General features: G+C 44.4%; 1 protein-coding gene across 9 annotated transcripts in view; it reads left to right on the top strand.

The window, feature by feature from the left end:
- Positions 1-13,324, top strand: part of RASAL2 (RAS protein activator like 2) — a 355,523-nt gene extending 342,199 nt beyond the window's left edge. For 5 of the 9 annotated variants that reach the window (XM_035722102.1, XM_027610623.2, XM_027610622.2 and 2 more), the window contains 4 exons: positions 532-734; positions 1,971-2,058; positions 5,037-5,067; positions 7,428-7,717. In XM_035722102.1, the coding sequence (XP_035577995.1) occupies positions 532-734; positions 1,971-2,058; positions 5,037-5,067; positions 7,428-7,570 (465 nt within the window). In that variant the 3' untranslated portion in view covers positions 7,571-7,717. Of the gene's footprint in view, positions 1-531; positions 735-1,970; positions 2,059-5,036; positions 5,068-7,427 lie in introns of all 9 variants that reach the window. The other 4 variants (XM_035722101.1, XM_027610621.2, XM_027610626.2 and 1 more) reach the window with 2 other exon arrangements.
- The last annotated feature ends 2,423 nt before the right edge of the window (positions 13,325-15,747 follow it).

Raw genomic sequence — 15,747 nt, 5'->3', positions numbered from 1 at the left:
TTACTTTGCCACCAGATTCTATTTATTGAGTTAGTAGCGTAACAGTATAGAAAATTCGCTTGTTCTCTAAAGGGCTGATTCTAGTAGAATGAAAGAATGAGAGTCTGATGAGCCAGAATGTGTCAGAGAGCCTCCAGTATAGGTGATGATACACAAGTCTTTTCTCTGGTAGACAACTGGCTTTGGCCTTATTTTAAGTGATTTATCAGGCTTCTAAGTACCTGATCTTTTTTTTTCCCCTGCCCCCATTTGATACAGATTGGATGTAGCTTGCAGCAACTGGTAGTTAATGTGGAAAGAGATACATAACATATAGATTCGAAATGCCAAGTTCAGATTAAAAATGTGATTTTAGGGGGAGAGAGGACAGAGCTCCTTTACCATTTATCCCTTTTGATCGTTTTTAAGAATATTAGCAGCACATGGAATGGCAGCTCAAACAGCATCCAACCACCTTGATTTCGAAAACCAACATAACTCCAGTTCCCCCCCACCCCCCACCTTGTCTTTGATGCCTCTCTTCTGCTCTAGTATGAGCAGGAAATTACGAAGCTGAAGGAGCGCCTGCGAGTGTCCAGCCGGCGGCTGGAGGAATATGAACGCCGCTTGCTGGTGCAGGAACAGCAGATGCAGAAGCTGCTGCTGGAATACAAAGCCAGGCTGGAGGACAGCGAGGAGCGCCTGCGCAGGCAGCAGGAGGAGAAGGACAGCCAGATGAAGAGCATCATCAGCAGGTCAGAGCTTCAGCTGGTGGTGGATGTGGGCCAGTTAGGGGCACAAAGAGATCGGAAGATGATCCAAAGAATCCTGAAGTCATGGCAGCAAAAGCCACTTCAGTTCTGCATATGCTCTGTGGGACTTCGTACGGATGTGATGCATGACCGTATCTCTTAACATTTTCTAAATGTGAGACCTTCCTACCCTTACTTTGAAGACAGAGGTAGTCGGTTTTTCTTTCATCATAATAATTAGAAAAAATGAAAATGTAACGACTCACTTGAAAGGTCTTAGTATTCAATGTCCGGGATTCACTTAGGTCTTCATGAGTCTTGAGACATGGAAGGGCAGCAGCAATGGATATCTTTAGAGCCAGAGAACTGAGAGAGAGAGAGTGCCGAGATGTCCAGGGAGTCTCCGGGAGGGGTCAGTTTTCCCAAGCACTTACATAACACTCACCCTGGGCCAGGCACTTTTGTTAAGCACTTTACAAATAATAATTGGTTTAATCTGTCCATAAAGATGTGTTTAATGCCAACCTCTGAGGCAGGCATTATTCTCATTTTACAAATCAAGAAACGGGCTCCAAAGCCATGAAGTCACCTGCCCGAGGTCACTTAGCAGAGCAGCCAGGATTGAAGCCAGGGAGTCAGGCTCCAGAGCCCAGGCTCAGAACCACTGTGCTTCACTCCTGTCAGATGCTACCGAGGGGTCAAGCAAAATGAAGACAGAAAAGCTTGGTCGTTTCAGAAGTATGGAGGGAATTAGCAGTCTTGGAGCTGTTTCATGGAGTTGAACGTCCATGGGTTAAGATGCAAGTGGCACCAGAGAGAGAAAGTAGGCCGACTAAGTGTAGTCCCCTCTGAGAAACTCAGCCGTGCAGGGAGAGAGGGGCGGCTGTCCCCGGGGAACTTGAGAATGAGAGGGGGGGTCATTTGTTTTTTCCTGGGTGGTTTGCTAGTTTGCGATGAACTAAGCAGTGCCGGGGGAAGGATCTGACAGAGGAGAGGGAGGAAGCGATTCTGGGGACCCTGTCCCAGAGATGAAAATGCACGGGATCCAGTCACTGGCAGAGAGGTCAGCCTTGGATGGCTCCTTCCAAGGTGGGAGAGAAGAAAGCAAGCATGATCATGGACCTCTCACTGGGGAGGGGTGGAAATCTAGACTCTGCTGAGTTTGGGTGTCTTGTCCCCTACGTCAGCTGGCCTCTCTTTGACGTATGTTCTCGATGTCTCCTTGCTGCCACGTTCTAGGCTGATGGCTGTGGAAGAGGAACTGAAGAAGGATCATGCTGAGATGCAAGCAGTTATTGATGCAAAGCAAAAAATAATCGATGCACAGGTGAGCAGGCCTTGAATCTAGTAGAAGGCACTTGTTTATAATGACTGTTCAGTTTCCTGACTTCCGACCCTTCGGAAATGCCCAAGGCATGTACTGCAAAAATGGGTCATTGGGAAGTTCTCGGCATTACCTTTTGAAGATTAAAAGAGTCTCTATGTGACCTGTATTACTTTTCCTTTCTTTGACTGGTGACAAGTCTGTTAACCCAGCAAAGTATTAGCGTGCTTAGAGCAGTTGCTTGACAAATCTCAACCTAGTGCATGATGGGGTTTCCTTCTTTCCTTATGGAAAGGAGGGCATTCTCTAAGGGGGTAACTGTGAAAAGTACACCGCATGTGTCTGGCTTGTGACCTCCACTGCCCATCGCTTGGCTGTGATGTTCACGGTCTTGTTAGTCACGTCCACTGTGCCATTGACCTCTAGCCCCACAGACGAGTGGAACTATAGGGGAAAGACAGGGTTGTGGCAGGTACCTTTCCTTCCTATTCTTTCGGTGCAGGGTTTGGCAGGGATGCTTGGGATTTGCTTGGCTGCCCTCCTTCATTGGCACTGTGCTTAGAGAGCCTCTTGGTTTTGATGAAATCAGAACCTGGGCCTCTGCTCGTTGTAGCTTACATCTGTGACACTAATGGCAGGATGACTGCCAAGAGCACCTCACAGGGCACATCAGTGATCAGAGCCAATCCAGGCGGCAGGAAACATTGCGGATTTGGTGTCATTTTATCATTGCAAAATATGGTTGTATTTCTTAGAGTGAAATAAATAACAAAAGGCAGGTGCGGTTTTGTTAGTAGCTGGTCTAGCCACCGAATGTATCCGCTTCCTAGAGACAGCCAACCCACACGGGTTTGCATTTCTCACCCTTAAAGACCTTATCATATCCCCAAGCTATGGAATAAAAATGGGAGCAAGGACTTTATCAGGGACCTTCTCCACATAGGGGACCCTCTGTGTCGGAGCCCCTGGGATTATTAAGCATGCACTTAACACCCCCTATCTGGTTTCCTGACAGGGTTAATGTGGGATGGGGTTTATTTTTCAAAGGAGTTGGGAGGGAGGCTGAAAGCAGAGTCGTGCAAGGAGGCTTCCTGGGCCCGATGCTCCACAGACACACCCACCTTGTAGGCCAGTGTGAGCTGTGACACTCTCGTCAGCGTAGCTACTGGAATATTTTGGACTCTGTAGTTTCTGGATATTTGGACCTCATAAGAATCAGAAGAAAGGTCTGCTGTAATGATCTGACTTGGTCCTTTTTTTAAACCTTTCTGGGTGTCCCCAAGGTGGGTGAGGGAGGGGCAGTGGACGCAAGGCCATCTTGCCGTACATACTATAAAAAATTCATCCCAGAGCCTTCAGAGAGATGACCTGAATACAGAAAGCAGCTTAGTCAGGAAAACCACTGTTAATAAGTTTTCACTGGTGGGTTTTCAGTGTGACAGAAGGATGCAGGAAGAGTCCTATTAATAATCACACCAGGAGAGATTTTGGTTCTGCTGAGATAAAACAGACCATTTTCATAATTCCAGCTGTTCTAAAACTGTGTCAGTCTTGAGCAGAGGAAGCTTGGGTGTGTCACAGTGGTGGCTCTGGGCACACAGCATTTCCCTCTTCGTGGCTGCCTGCAGGACAGCCTTATTAGCTTCTAGCCGGTTCTACCCCCTCCCGTCCCCTATTTTGACATCGAGGGCCAGATGACTGGGTGTGAAGCTGGAGTCAGGCATGGACGGTGAGCGCAAGGAAGGGAGCAGGATCTATCAGGTCTCAAAAGCTCTGGAAAGTAAGGACCATCTGTCAGTTAACCAGGAGGGTGTTGCTGTTCAGGGACTGGTGAAATGTGATCCTCAGAGCATTAGTCAGCGTCAGCTTGTGGTTTGGCTAAACTAGATGTTTTGGGTCCATACCTCAAGGCAGTGGTTTTCAAATGCTTTGATTGTGGACTATTTTGGTCAAACCAGAGGGACCTTCCATAGGTCACTTTCCAACTGCTCGTACTGAGCACCACCAGCAAGGACCACTTTCAGCTCAGGGATGAAATCACACTGAGGTTGGCTAAATATAGTAAATTACCTTGTCAGACACGGGCATTAATGTACAGTAAGCTTTCTACCAGAGGCCCACCAGGGATCCCTGAAGAATACTTGGAGAATTCACTGGACCACATTTTGAAAAACAGTGTACGGTGTATAGCACAAATCATAAACACTAAAGCTAACTTTAAAAAAAAAAAATTATAACCTCCAATTCCAGCTGTTGTCTTACTGATACATTCAAGTCTTATTATAGCAAAAGACTTTGAACATCTTGGGGCAGCCTTTGTAATGAATAACTTTTTATATCAGAGCCTGTCCTTTGTAGGGATCAATCTTACATCCTAAGTGTCTGATGGAGCAGAGCAGTCCTTCTGGCTCATTTAATAGAATGCACACATGTTTGGGGTGAAAGCTTCCCAGTGAGGTAGCCCAGCCTTTTAGGTCTCTGGCATCTTCCTTGGTGCCACTGGTAGTGGAAAATATTTCTCATGTGAATACGGTTTGCTTTCCTTATATTCGAGCTGAGCCCAGCATTTCCCAAAGCACTGAAGGCCTGGTGCCCAGTGAACTGGTTTTCATTTGTGCCAGCAGTCCTGCGCCCCTCTGGGCAAGGCTTGTTGCTGAGGTCAGCCTGTCCGTCTCCTGCACTTTATGCCGTGAGGCCCGGCCTGGGTCAGCCACCATCTAACTGCACTGCAGGACGATGAGCATTGCACTGGCCAGGCCAGAACCAGCTGTCTTGGACCTTGTAACACAGCCATGGGGATCCTGGTGATGGAACTAAGGGGATCTTTTCTGAAGCATCAGACCAGGGACTGTGCCACTCTCACCCCCCCAGGATCTCTCCATGTGACTCAGATGGAGAACAGAGAAGGGCTTCCTCCTCTGAGAAGCAAGCAGCTGCCTAGTTACTGTTGCAAGTGATATCTCCGCTGTGTTAAATTACAGGTCATAAATGGAGATGAGATTATTCAAACAGGCAAGTAAACCCAGTCCGTTCTGTAGCTGAGCAGTCCCAGCCCTGGTCCAGGACACCGGCCTCCTACCCATTCCAGCTCCTACAGCCCCCACCCTGGAAAGCCTTCCTGTCAGGCGTGGATTGCTTTGCCTGTCAACCCAAGCGGAATCAAAATGTCAGAGCATCTTTGTCAACTGACCTTGACTTTCAAAAGTCCCTATTTGATGATTTTTCTTTTACTTTTTGTTTTATTTTGAGACGTTGGCCGTGGGGGGGGAATTACAAAAGGGGATTTGTCCACTTGGAAACTTTCAGCTGTTCAGCAGGGGGGTTATTTGGCTTCAGCTGTTACTCTTGTAGGAAATAAATAATTGCAATCATTCTTAGCCTTCTTTTTGACCCTTTAAGAATCAAATAACTTTTTACAAATGCCTAAAAAAATTTCAGGGGGTGGGGTAAACCTGAAGAATCCTACTTTCCTTCTTATTGGGGCCTTATAATTTATCCTAATATTGAAATTTCTTTTTTAATCATTTCAGGATATTAACAGTTACTCTGTTCAGAGACCATTCTTAACCAGAGGGGGAAACATCGTATTTGGCCCCCCACTCCTTGTTTCCTGGTAACCACTGCCCAGTCCTTACCTCCTGGCTTTTTAAAGATCTAGACTTGTTATCCCAATAAACTCCATTGGCTATGATTTTTTTAATTACGATTTTTTTAAACCTCACAGATCTTTCTTTCATTGAGTTTTGCCTACCCTCAAAATGAGTTACCCTCCCAAAATAAAAAGCATCTTATACTAGATGAATGCTTACCTAATAATGCTGATTTTATGTATCTTACCACCTGAGACTTCCATCAGAGAAAAGGAGAACATTTTTTTAATGCCAGTAACAAGGGTCTTTTTTCATACTTTTGAAACCCCTAGCCCTGCTGCCCCGCCCCACCCCCAGACTAGGAGATTAAAGGGCAGCATTTACTTGATGCTGTTGTCTGTAATGCTTTTGCCTCCAGCATCCCCCAGGGCAGTGGAGGGCAGTGGTCCTCCCTCCTCCGGCCCCCTCCTGGCAGCGCGTTGCTGGGAGCACCCCGACATGGCCCTGGGGGGCTGCTGCCCGCTATCGAGGAGCAGCATTGAACCCTCAGCCCTTCCTGCCCTCTCTGCACCTCCCCGTGACCCGCCTTACCACGCTTTTCCCCGGGGTAAATTCAGACACTCCAGGGGAGGAAAGCTGCTTTTGGCTTTGGGGCTTGTTCCTCACATGTTTTTTTTTTTCTTTCTAATTTCATGAACATAAGTAAAGACCACCCCCCCTCAGCGTTAGCCTCTTTTCTGAAAAGTGACAACTTCATGTTGGAAAGGTTCTGGAATGATCTCCCTACCTGCTGAAACTAAGATTAGGGTTTCTCTCCTAATCTTTGTGAGACTGATAATATTTTGACGGGATGATTTCTTTTCTTAGATGAGCGTACTTTCCTTTAGATTGCCATATTTTGATGGGGTCGGGGTGGCCCTTTTTTCTCTCTTGGTTTTTTGTTTTGTTGTTTTTTTTTTTTTCTTTTTCGTGTATGTGTAATTCAACAATCTTTGGTTCCAAAATATTGGTCCTAAGACATTTTTTTTTCCCCCAGAGACTCAAAAGGAAAATGAAAGCAATCTCCTTATTGGGTAGCTTTCCTGGAGTAACTCTGAGCTGGAATGAGTCGAGGAGCTTGTGTTCTCTGTTTGTTTTCATGTGTTATGTTTCTGGCATCCCCTTTCGGCCACATCTCCCTTCCCATATTCAAATGACCCCTTGGTCTGAGCTTCTGGCTGCTTTTTCCCCTCTTGCTGTTGCATCCTCACTTTGTTGGTGACTAGAAACTGCCACCATGTATTGTTGTAATTTTGAGCACAATGTGAATTCTCTCCAAATGTGACTGATGTGGCCTCTTGAGGGGCCGAGAACCCATAGAGCACATGCACTTCTCCTCTGTGAAATGAAACCTCTGGTGCTTCTTTCTTTGCCACCTGATTTCTGTGTTTTAATTTTGACCCAAAGCACTTAATACTGTAAGGCAGCTTGACACCCCTGTTGCACAGTCTGAAGTAACACCTGGTGTCTTGTTCACATCATCCTAGCGTCCCAAGGGATTATTAATAACCAGTCCTGCTGTGCTGAAAGGAAAAAAGAGAGAGAAAAGAAACACAGATGCACTGGGCTCAGGGGAAGCCGAGCCTGAGTAGGGTGCAGAAAGAGGCAGAGACGTTCCATTTGTCTGGGAAGCATCATGCATACTGCTGTTTGATAGAAAGCATTAGAACAGTCATTCAGTGGAGCATTACCATGTGGTTTCCTGCACGTGGCCTGAATAAAGCCCCGATTGGTGTGTTGCAGGAAAAGCGGATCGTGTCCCTGGATTCAGCCAACACCAGACTGATGAGCGCGCTGACGCAAGTGAAGGAGCGGTACAACATGCAGGTCCGCAATGGCATCTCCCCCACCAACCCCACCAAGCTTTCCATCACGGAGAATGGTGAATTCAAAAACAGCAGCTGCTGACGGCCTTTGTGACCACACAGACTGTGGGAGGAGACAGAAGGAAATGTCCCCGCTCTCCTGGCCCCAGCCCTCTCCCTGACCCCCCCAGGTTTACAGAATGTTGCTATTTCCGAACAGCAGAGTGGCGAGACACTCTTGAATGAAGAAAGGAACCTTGTCTTTCAGGGCATAAGGCTAAGACTTCCAAGGTCGATGCTTTCCCCCCATGTCTCTATGTACATAGGGAACTTAGTTCTGGGCCATGTACAGAAAATAGCACTGTAATATACCAAAAGGAAGTGAATAATGTAGATTACCTTTTTAATTATTACTATTTTTATTATTGTTTTCCTCTTGTTGAAAGCACTGCAGTTGTTAGAGGAGGAAAAAGTAGGAACGACATGTGAGTGAGAGATGAGCCCGTGGGCTCGGTAGGTAGAGACCAAGTGTCTATTGGATAGAAGCACGTGGAGTGCAATAGGACATCGTCAGAATGAATTTTTCAGGGATTCATCTGCCAGTCTAAAAACCCCACTCCAGCCCCCTTGTCCTTTAGGAGAACATGCAAATACCAAGAACCAACCAAAACAATTGATCCCATTGATCAACCGAGACTGGTTCTGAATGGACAGCTGATGTGATTTGGGAATACACTGTTTCAGAAGACACAGATAAGAGCTGTTGCATCAAAACTGGACTTTAGGAGTGGTTTCTATTGAACTGTTGATGTTCATTTCCTTCTGTCTAGAGCAGATGGGAATTTTCCATTTTAGATAGGGGGCTTTTTTTAACCCCAGTTGTAATAAAGGGTGTTCTTTTTCCTCTTTAGAGTTTACAGAACTATAAATATTTGTGTCTCTGCATACCATCTTCATCTACACACACTCACTGCCCTTTCCAAACCCCTGGTGGGAGCAGTCTTCACCAACAGGGTTCACTCTCCCCTGGAGAGGTTGTTCAAATATGCTGTCCATAATCCATCCAAAATAAACACCCTTTCTTCCACACAGAAAAGGGCTAACCATACCATAGCAGGAATCTCTGAATATTTCCTATTAAAAAAAAAAAAAAAAACTTTTCTATGTGTAACTTAACAATTTTTGTTTGGGATAAAAATTTTATCCATTGTACTAGTAAATCTCTGGGCAGGGTAATTTTATCTCAGTCTTCAGCTTTGAAATGGCTTCTTCTAATTCCCTCACTAAAATTTAGAAAGGAAATCCAGAAGTCATGATTCTGCTTATAAACAAAGAAAATTAAAAGTGCAAGGACCATGCATTCCAGTCATTACTCCCATGTTCTTCATAGATTTGGCAATAATCACTCCATTTCACCAACTGTCATCCTTGGCTTTATTGTAGGACAGAAACCGTCGTGGAAGCTAATTTACTTCCTTTTTTCCAGAGGTGTGAAATGTCATCTTGAATGCGAACTTGATTATCAGAAGTATGGAATGTTATGTGTTAAAACAGACATTATATATACAAATATATATACATATATACTCACACATATGTACATAAAACTGCACAAATAGGAAAAGTTCATGCCTTCTCTGCTGTCAGATATAACGTTAAAAGGGTTTTGAATCTCTTTAAGCAAGATCTAAGCAGCTCTTTATCCTGAGAAAGCAACAACATTTCTCAAATGTTAAGGATGTTTATTTTAAATTATAAACTTTAAGGAAATTTTTAAAAAAGAAAAGGAAAAAGGGAGAGGGAAAAAACAAAGACCCGAGGGAACCCTATGCACGGAGTGAGTGTTTCTACTGAAGAGAGTATTATAAGGAAACAGGAGGACATTTATCGGGTCCTCTGCTGGGTGAAGCCCAGCCTCGACATCTGTGAATAGCCTCCCTCTCGAGGCACCCCTGGCTTTCGCTTGGACCTCTTGAGCCCTCCCCTCTTCCAGGTGGATCTCTGTGTTGGACCTTGCATCTCAGCAACCTTCTGATGGCCCCCAACCTTTTAAAACATTTCCGTTCGTAATCTTCTCGTCTCTGCCGGTCAGAGCTGTAAATCAGGGCTATTCCTCCTACTTATCTGATCTACGGTTTTCGTGCCCTCGGATATTGGGCACTTGGTTCATTTCTTGACACCTGGCAGTTGTTTTACAAATTCTGACCTCCTCCCTCGAAGCTTAGGGCACACTGTGGTCAAAATCACTTTACTAGGAAAACAACTTTACTAATTCTGAAGGTGTGCCCTGTTGTTGGCTTGGGCGGCGGTGGGGGGGTGGGGTGGGGAATGTAAACGTAGGTGTCCTCGTTTAGAGCTATTCTCAGCTCCAGTCACTTTTAATCTGTTCTTTGTAAAGCCTTCCATTGTGCCGCAGAAAGCCTGGTAAAAGAAGTGTCAGTCTCAGTGGCCTTAAGTATGTAACTCGGGAGATGTCTTGCATTGAGGTTTGCAAGTTCGAAGTGTTGGTTATGGATTACAGAGGGCTGATCAGCTTACCTATATTGGGGATTTGAGAGAGACACAAAAAACCAAATGTGCGTGTGATGGCTTGATGGCTGCCTCCAGCTTGGAGGCATTGTGGGAGCCCCTTAGAGGGCTGCCTGCTCTGGAAGATTTAATGCCCAAAATGTTTGGAAACATGATGCAGCCCTCTCTTATCAGGTTATCTTGAATGAAGAGAAAAGAGTTAAAAAAAAAAAAATCAGAAGTCAGCTAGAAGTTCAGATTGTTCAGAAGTTCAGAAATTTTCGATGATCCTTTGAGCCTGTTCCTATCCAAACATTTTTCTGAGTATTTCTTTAGAGAAGCTGTCATCTGTAGAACTTATTCCAAAAGATTTTTTAAGTATAGAAGACTGCAGCAAACAGCTGGTAATTTTTATGGAGGTATTGCTTAGTTTGGCTTTTCTTCAGCCCAGAAGACTCCATCTAGATGTTCGGCCAGAGGAGGGCCTGGTTGAGGTGAGGCGGGCGGGTTAAGATTGCCATGGCCGCAACTCCTCCTTCAGCCACACATCAGCCACATTGCAGGCTGCCTCCGGGCTGCGGTCCACTGGCATTTGGGGTTCAGGGGAAGTGCTTGTGAAGCACTCGTCTAAGCTGACAGCCAGGCTTGGCCATTGACAAGGACAATGTGGGTGGGATTTAGGAATTCAGGAAAGGGCTTCCATACTCCCTTTTTATATCACCGGAGCGACAGGCTTTCTGGGCCAAAGCAGAAGAAAGAGTGACATTTCCACCAGGTCCTCGAGTTCCCCAAGTCTCTACAACATAAGCCGAGACCTAGGAGATGGCATCCAGGTAACTAGAACAGACACTTGAGCGCCCACCGTGTCCCAGGCACCCTCACCGAGGAGCCATCGGGGTCCAGGGCAGCCCGTTCGTGAAGAGACTGTGGTAAAATGAGCTAATCATGCTTTCTTCGCTGTTTGTTGTCTTCACTCAGTATCTAGATGGTGACAAGTCGCTTTCTCTGATCTGCTCTGAGACCTTCCCTGTGATGGTGTTGGACAGTGAAGGAAAGAGTAAGAGTTTCTGTCTCCGACTGCTGTATGACCTTGAGAATTTGCTGGACTTTAAAAGTAGAGCTTTCCAGATCTTTGTCAACCTCAGCCTTTGTTCTTGGAGCTGTGGTTCTTTTGGCCCCTGGCTCTCACTCTGTCCTCAGAGGTGCCCCAGGTAGGGAGCAGTTCTTCTCCAGACGTCCCAGGGCAAGACCGTGGCCATCGAGTGAGTTTGCATTAGTATTTGCCTTCCACCGAGATTGAGTTCTAGTTAGCTCCAGTTTGGAGCTCCTGAGAAGGCTGGTTGTGGGGCTGAACTTGGGGAAGGAACCCCCTTCGGGATTCCCTAAATCCCGTGTGACCTGGAGCTCTGGAAGATTTAATGCCCAAAATGTTTGGAAACATTTTAGGCATGGAAACATTCTGGGCTGGACACCAGACTAGACTGGTCACTGGGCCTGGCCCAGCAGCTCCTGAGGCCGTGCCACCTCCTCAGCGCACTGTCAGCTACACCCACGGGGGCCGCCTTCTCCCACGGATTGTGGAAACCAAAAGGGCCTGCTTTCTCCATTCCCCTTTCCCTTCTCAAGTCGCGTGTGAAATCGCCTGTTTGCCCCAACAGTAAATCTTTGCCTTCCCACCCATTACCTGAGAGCCAAGAATTTGGGATACTTTGTTCTTATCAGTGTGTCAATTGGAAGAACCTATTTTACTAGTCTTTTAAAAGCAAGATATGTTGGGGTGTTGAATTTTTAAATAGAATCTCTTTCCATGTTCGAGTGATTGTTATTAGTTCTAGAAGCATCCCCTTGTTGTCATGACCCAGTTATGAATTCTCTTGAGTTTAGGAAAGAAAAAAGTGATGAAATTTGCATGAGACAGAATAAATATCTTATGAGGAGAGAAAGAACGTGAAGAAGATACATGATCCGAAAGGGGACAGCAGCCGTCTCAGTAGCCCAAAGGTTCGAGGAAACAGGATTTATATCCTTTGCCTGATCTTAAAATACATAGATAAGTGGAAAGGCCATCTCTGGAGACAGCACATGCACAGCCACACAAAACACACAATTCCTAGGGCTTCCTTTTTCTGAATGTTAGTCCATCTTACAGAACAGTGATTCCCAGACTTTCTTGAGCTTTTTAGGTTTTGTGCTCTCATTTGTTAGATGTTATGACTGTGGTTCGTTCCTCTTTAAAATGTATGTACCATATGTGTTATATGTATATATAAGTTAAAGTGACTTGAAATTGATTTGGTCTGACATTGTCTCAAGAATCCTAGATATCGTCATTGATACCATGTGGCTCATAGAAAGAAAGCTGAATATCACTGATCTGAGAGTAAGTTCCAGAAAGAAGGAGCTTTGGTTCCTGGTCAGTTAATCCTCAGGTGTTTGAGAAACCAAGCCAGCAGGACTTGGCAAAGACAGCGAGCCACCCCAGGAAAGCAAAGTGGTCATTCTGCCGGTGTCTCAGCCGGCGTTTTCATTTCCTACTCCTCTCTTCCTTTTCATTCAAATGCCCTCATGTTCCACTGGGAAGTGTTTTCGTTTGGGACCTAAAACCAGATTTATCTCTTGTTGTAAAACACAGAAGCTGTGTTTTAGGGGCCTCCATCATCTGTGGGAGGGGTTCAAATGTTGGCATATAAATATCGTATTTATGTCATTTCTAAACTCCCAAGGGAGAAATTTCAGTTCCCAGTTCACCAAAAGGTTAAAATACTAATTGACTCAATGACCACTAACCTGCAGAAAGGTAGAAATAAATAGTAAAGGTTAAATTTTGACTGGTGCTTAGAGATTTCCTTGTGACATTAAAATTAACCCAAGCAGACAGCAGCACACTAACCTGAGTACACCTGTGAGGAATTTACCTTCTAAATTTGATTCTGTTTTTCATCTCCAGGGCCTTAATAAGAATGTGTTAATACACATGACTATTTTACAATGATAGCTCTAAATAATTTATTTTTTATTTCAAGAAAGAGAAATACACCTTAGAAAAACAAAACCCAAGATTTTATTTTATTTTTAAAGCCATATTTTTGTGCTGGTAGCACTTAGATCGTTCCATACGTGAGATCCATATCTGCATTTCATTACCTGGGTTTGTTCTAAAGAAGATTTATTTTTGTTCTGTGAATAATTTTTGATGGTTCTTGTACATGTAGAGATACAGATACGTTTGAGGTCTTTTATTGATATTCCTACAAAGAATACAAATAAACTTTAACTTTAAACATTTCAGACTAAAGTTGCTAATGTATTTGACATATTTACTACCTTATTGCTAGCGTGTATCTGGGTGAGTAGAACACTTGGAGAAAAACCAGAAAGGAAATGTATGCAGGAACATTCTTCTGAGGTTATATTTTTTTTTCTGAAGTTAATAGTTTAACATTGAGAACAATGTGTCAGAGAATTTCCCAATTGACAAGTAAAAAATATTTACGTGCAGTAGGACAGACAGCTCGCATTAATATGTTATATTGTGATGATGCCCTTAGAGAGCTCCTCATTCTGAAGAACTTGCAATCTCTTTAATAGCTCATCGCTCGGAAGGAAAGTGTCCTCCACGTCATTTGGAAGCGTGGCCTCACTTAGCTTCCCAGCCAGCCCACTACTGTCCCCCCTTAATTCCCTAGGTAGATTAATTAATGGGGTTTGGGTCAGGATTTTTGTTGCTTCGTTGGGGTTTTGTGTTCTTGTTTGCTTGTCATTCTCCAGGTTACTGTCCCCAAATTCTTCCATCTGCTTCTGCTTACCTATTTCTATAAAATCCAGGAAAGCCATTTTTCTTCTCTTACATAATATTCTTGTGTGTGAGGTACAGGTCTGAAATCCTACCAGTCAGCCCTTCATATAGCTGGAGTTATTTCTAAAAGCCTGGAACAAATGTGTAGTCTAATCTACAGGAATGAAAAGACTAAAATTCACTCAAAATCCAGAGAAGATTGTGGGAGAAGGAGACTCCAGATCAGTCGACGTGGGCTCTTTCTTGTTTACTTTGAAGCCAACCCATTTCAATCTGAATTGCCCATGACCTAATGTAAGCTTTAAGACTTCTTGGATCTGAAACATCAAAAAGAGAGAAACTGCATTGCTTTCTTGTGACCTCCTGGCCTAAGCTGCCCACCTCTACCCTTTATGTCCAGCCATGCCCTTTATTTTTCTTAGCCCCCCCCTCCAGCTGCCTGCCTTCTGTCCTTAGCAGCTCCCCTAATGGGAAAGTACATAAATCAATTTGGTTATAGGACACTATGGCCACCACCACTCACACCCCGCGGCCCCGGGCAAGGGGGTAGGGGGAGTCTGATGACAAAGGGGCTAAAACAAAGGACTTAATCAGGGCTTCTCAATCCTGTTAATCAGAATCACTACTGAACTTTGAAATCAGAAAAGAGGGGGGATGCCTCTTGAGCTCCCCCACTGACCAATTAACTAACTATATCTCTCTACGGATTGGGGTTGAGCTCTTTTTTCCACTTCCCCAGGGGATTCTAACTTGAGTTGGGGTTAACAACCACTGGTCCATAGTGAGCCCTGAGCACTGTGTGTCTGCCACCATGTTTCTCTGTCCCTGTCCCTGGAACTGGAGTAAGTTGGCTCCAGGTGTTTCCTCGCCTTCTGTTTGGAATTTAAAATGCTGCTAAAACTAATATATGCTCTACCTTCCTACACACAGACACACATCGTCCCCACATTTTCCATCCTTTAAATCTGTGAGGTAGAACTTCTCTCCAATAACAGGGAATAGAGACATCCTAACAAAGATGGAATTCAAAGATGTTTGACTTTGGCTTTACTCTAAAACAGAAGGAAGATGATTTCTGGTTTGGCTCCCCCCACCCCCCCCAAAAAAAGGGTCCTTGACTTTTGAAAACCTTCTACTGAGCACTGCAGTCTTATTACTTGAACTTCTACTAAAAAAATTATCCGATGTTGAATTGCCTCGTTTGCACCTGTTCTTCTTTCAATAGCAAAATGCACTGAGAACTTTCTAGTTCCTCTCCCCAGTCCCCGGCAGGCCAGTGCACGTACACACGCGTGTGCGCACACACACACACACACACACACACACACACACACACACACTACTGTTCTTTCCAGACACTTGAGTTTGTGAGGTTTTAGAACGAGTTGCCTGGGTGCTATTTCTTTGGCCTGTGAATAAATTGCAGTAAGCTACCAGATAAATGCCAAACTGTTTCCTGTCTGTAACATTATGATTTGGTTAGATGACCCATAAGGAACCCTCTAGCTCTGACATCTATGGTTATTATCTGGTATAACTAAAAAATGTGCCCTTTTGCCATATTCAAAAATCAGTTTGAGGCTTCTGTTGCAATATTTGGGAACAATTCTTCCTATTCAAAATGTCCTACCTTATAATCCTTTAAAAGAACAGAGGATGGTAGGGGGAGCCTAGAACAAATGTATATCCAAAACAATAATAATTGATAGTAACAGTTAATGTTTGTGTTTATCAAGCACTTACTACGTGCCAACTTGCTAAGCACTTTATATGGAATATTTCACTTAATCATAATACCAACCATATGAGGTAGATTTTGTTGGCCCTAATTCATGAGGAAACTGATATACAGAAAGGTTATTTGTCCAAGGTCACACAGCTAGTAAGTAGAAAGCCAAGACCCCAATTCAGGTCTTTCTGACTATGCTATCTTGATTTAAAAAAAAAAGCTCAG

The sequence above is a fragment of the Zalophus californianus genome, chromosome 10 (assembly GCF_009762305.2).
Source record: "Zalophus californianus isolate mZalCal1 chromosome 10, mZalCal1.pri.v2, whole genome shotgun sequence".
Taxonomy (NCBI): domain Eukaryota; kingdom Metazoa; phylum Chordata; class Mammalia; order Carnivora; family Otariidae; genus Zalophus; species Zalophus californianus.
This window is presented reverse-complemented; position numbering and strand designations above follow the sequence as displayed.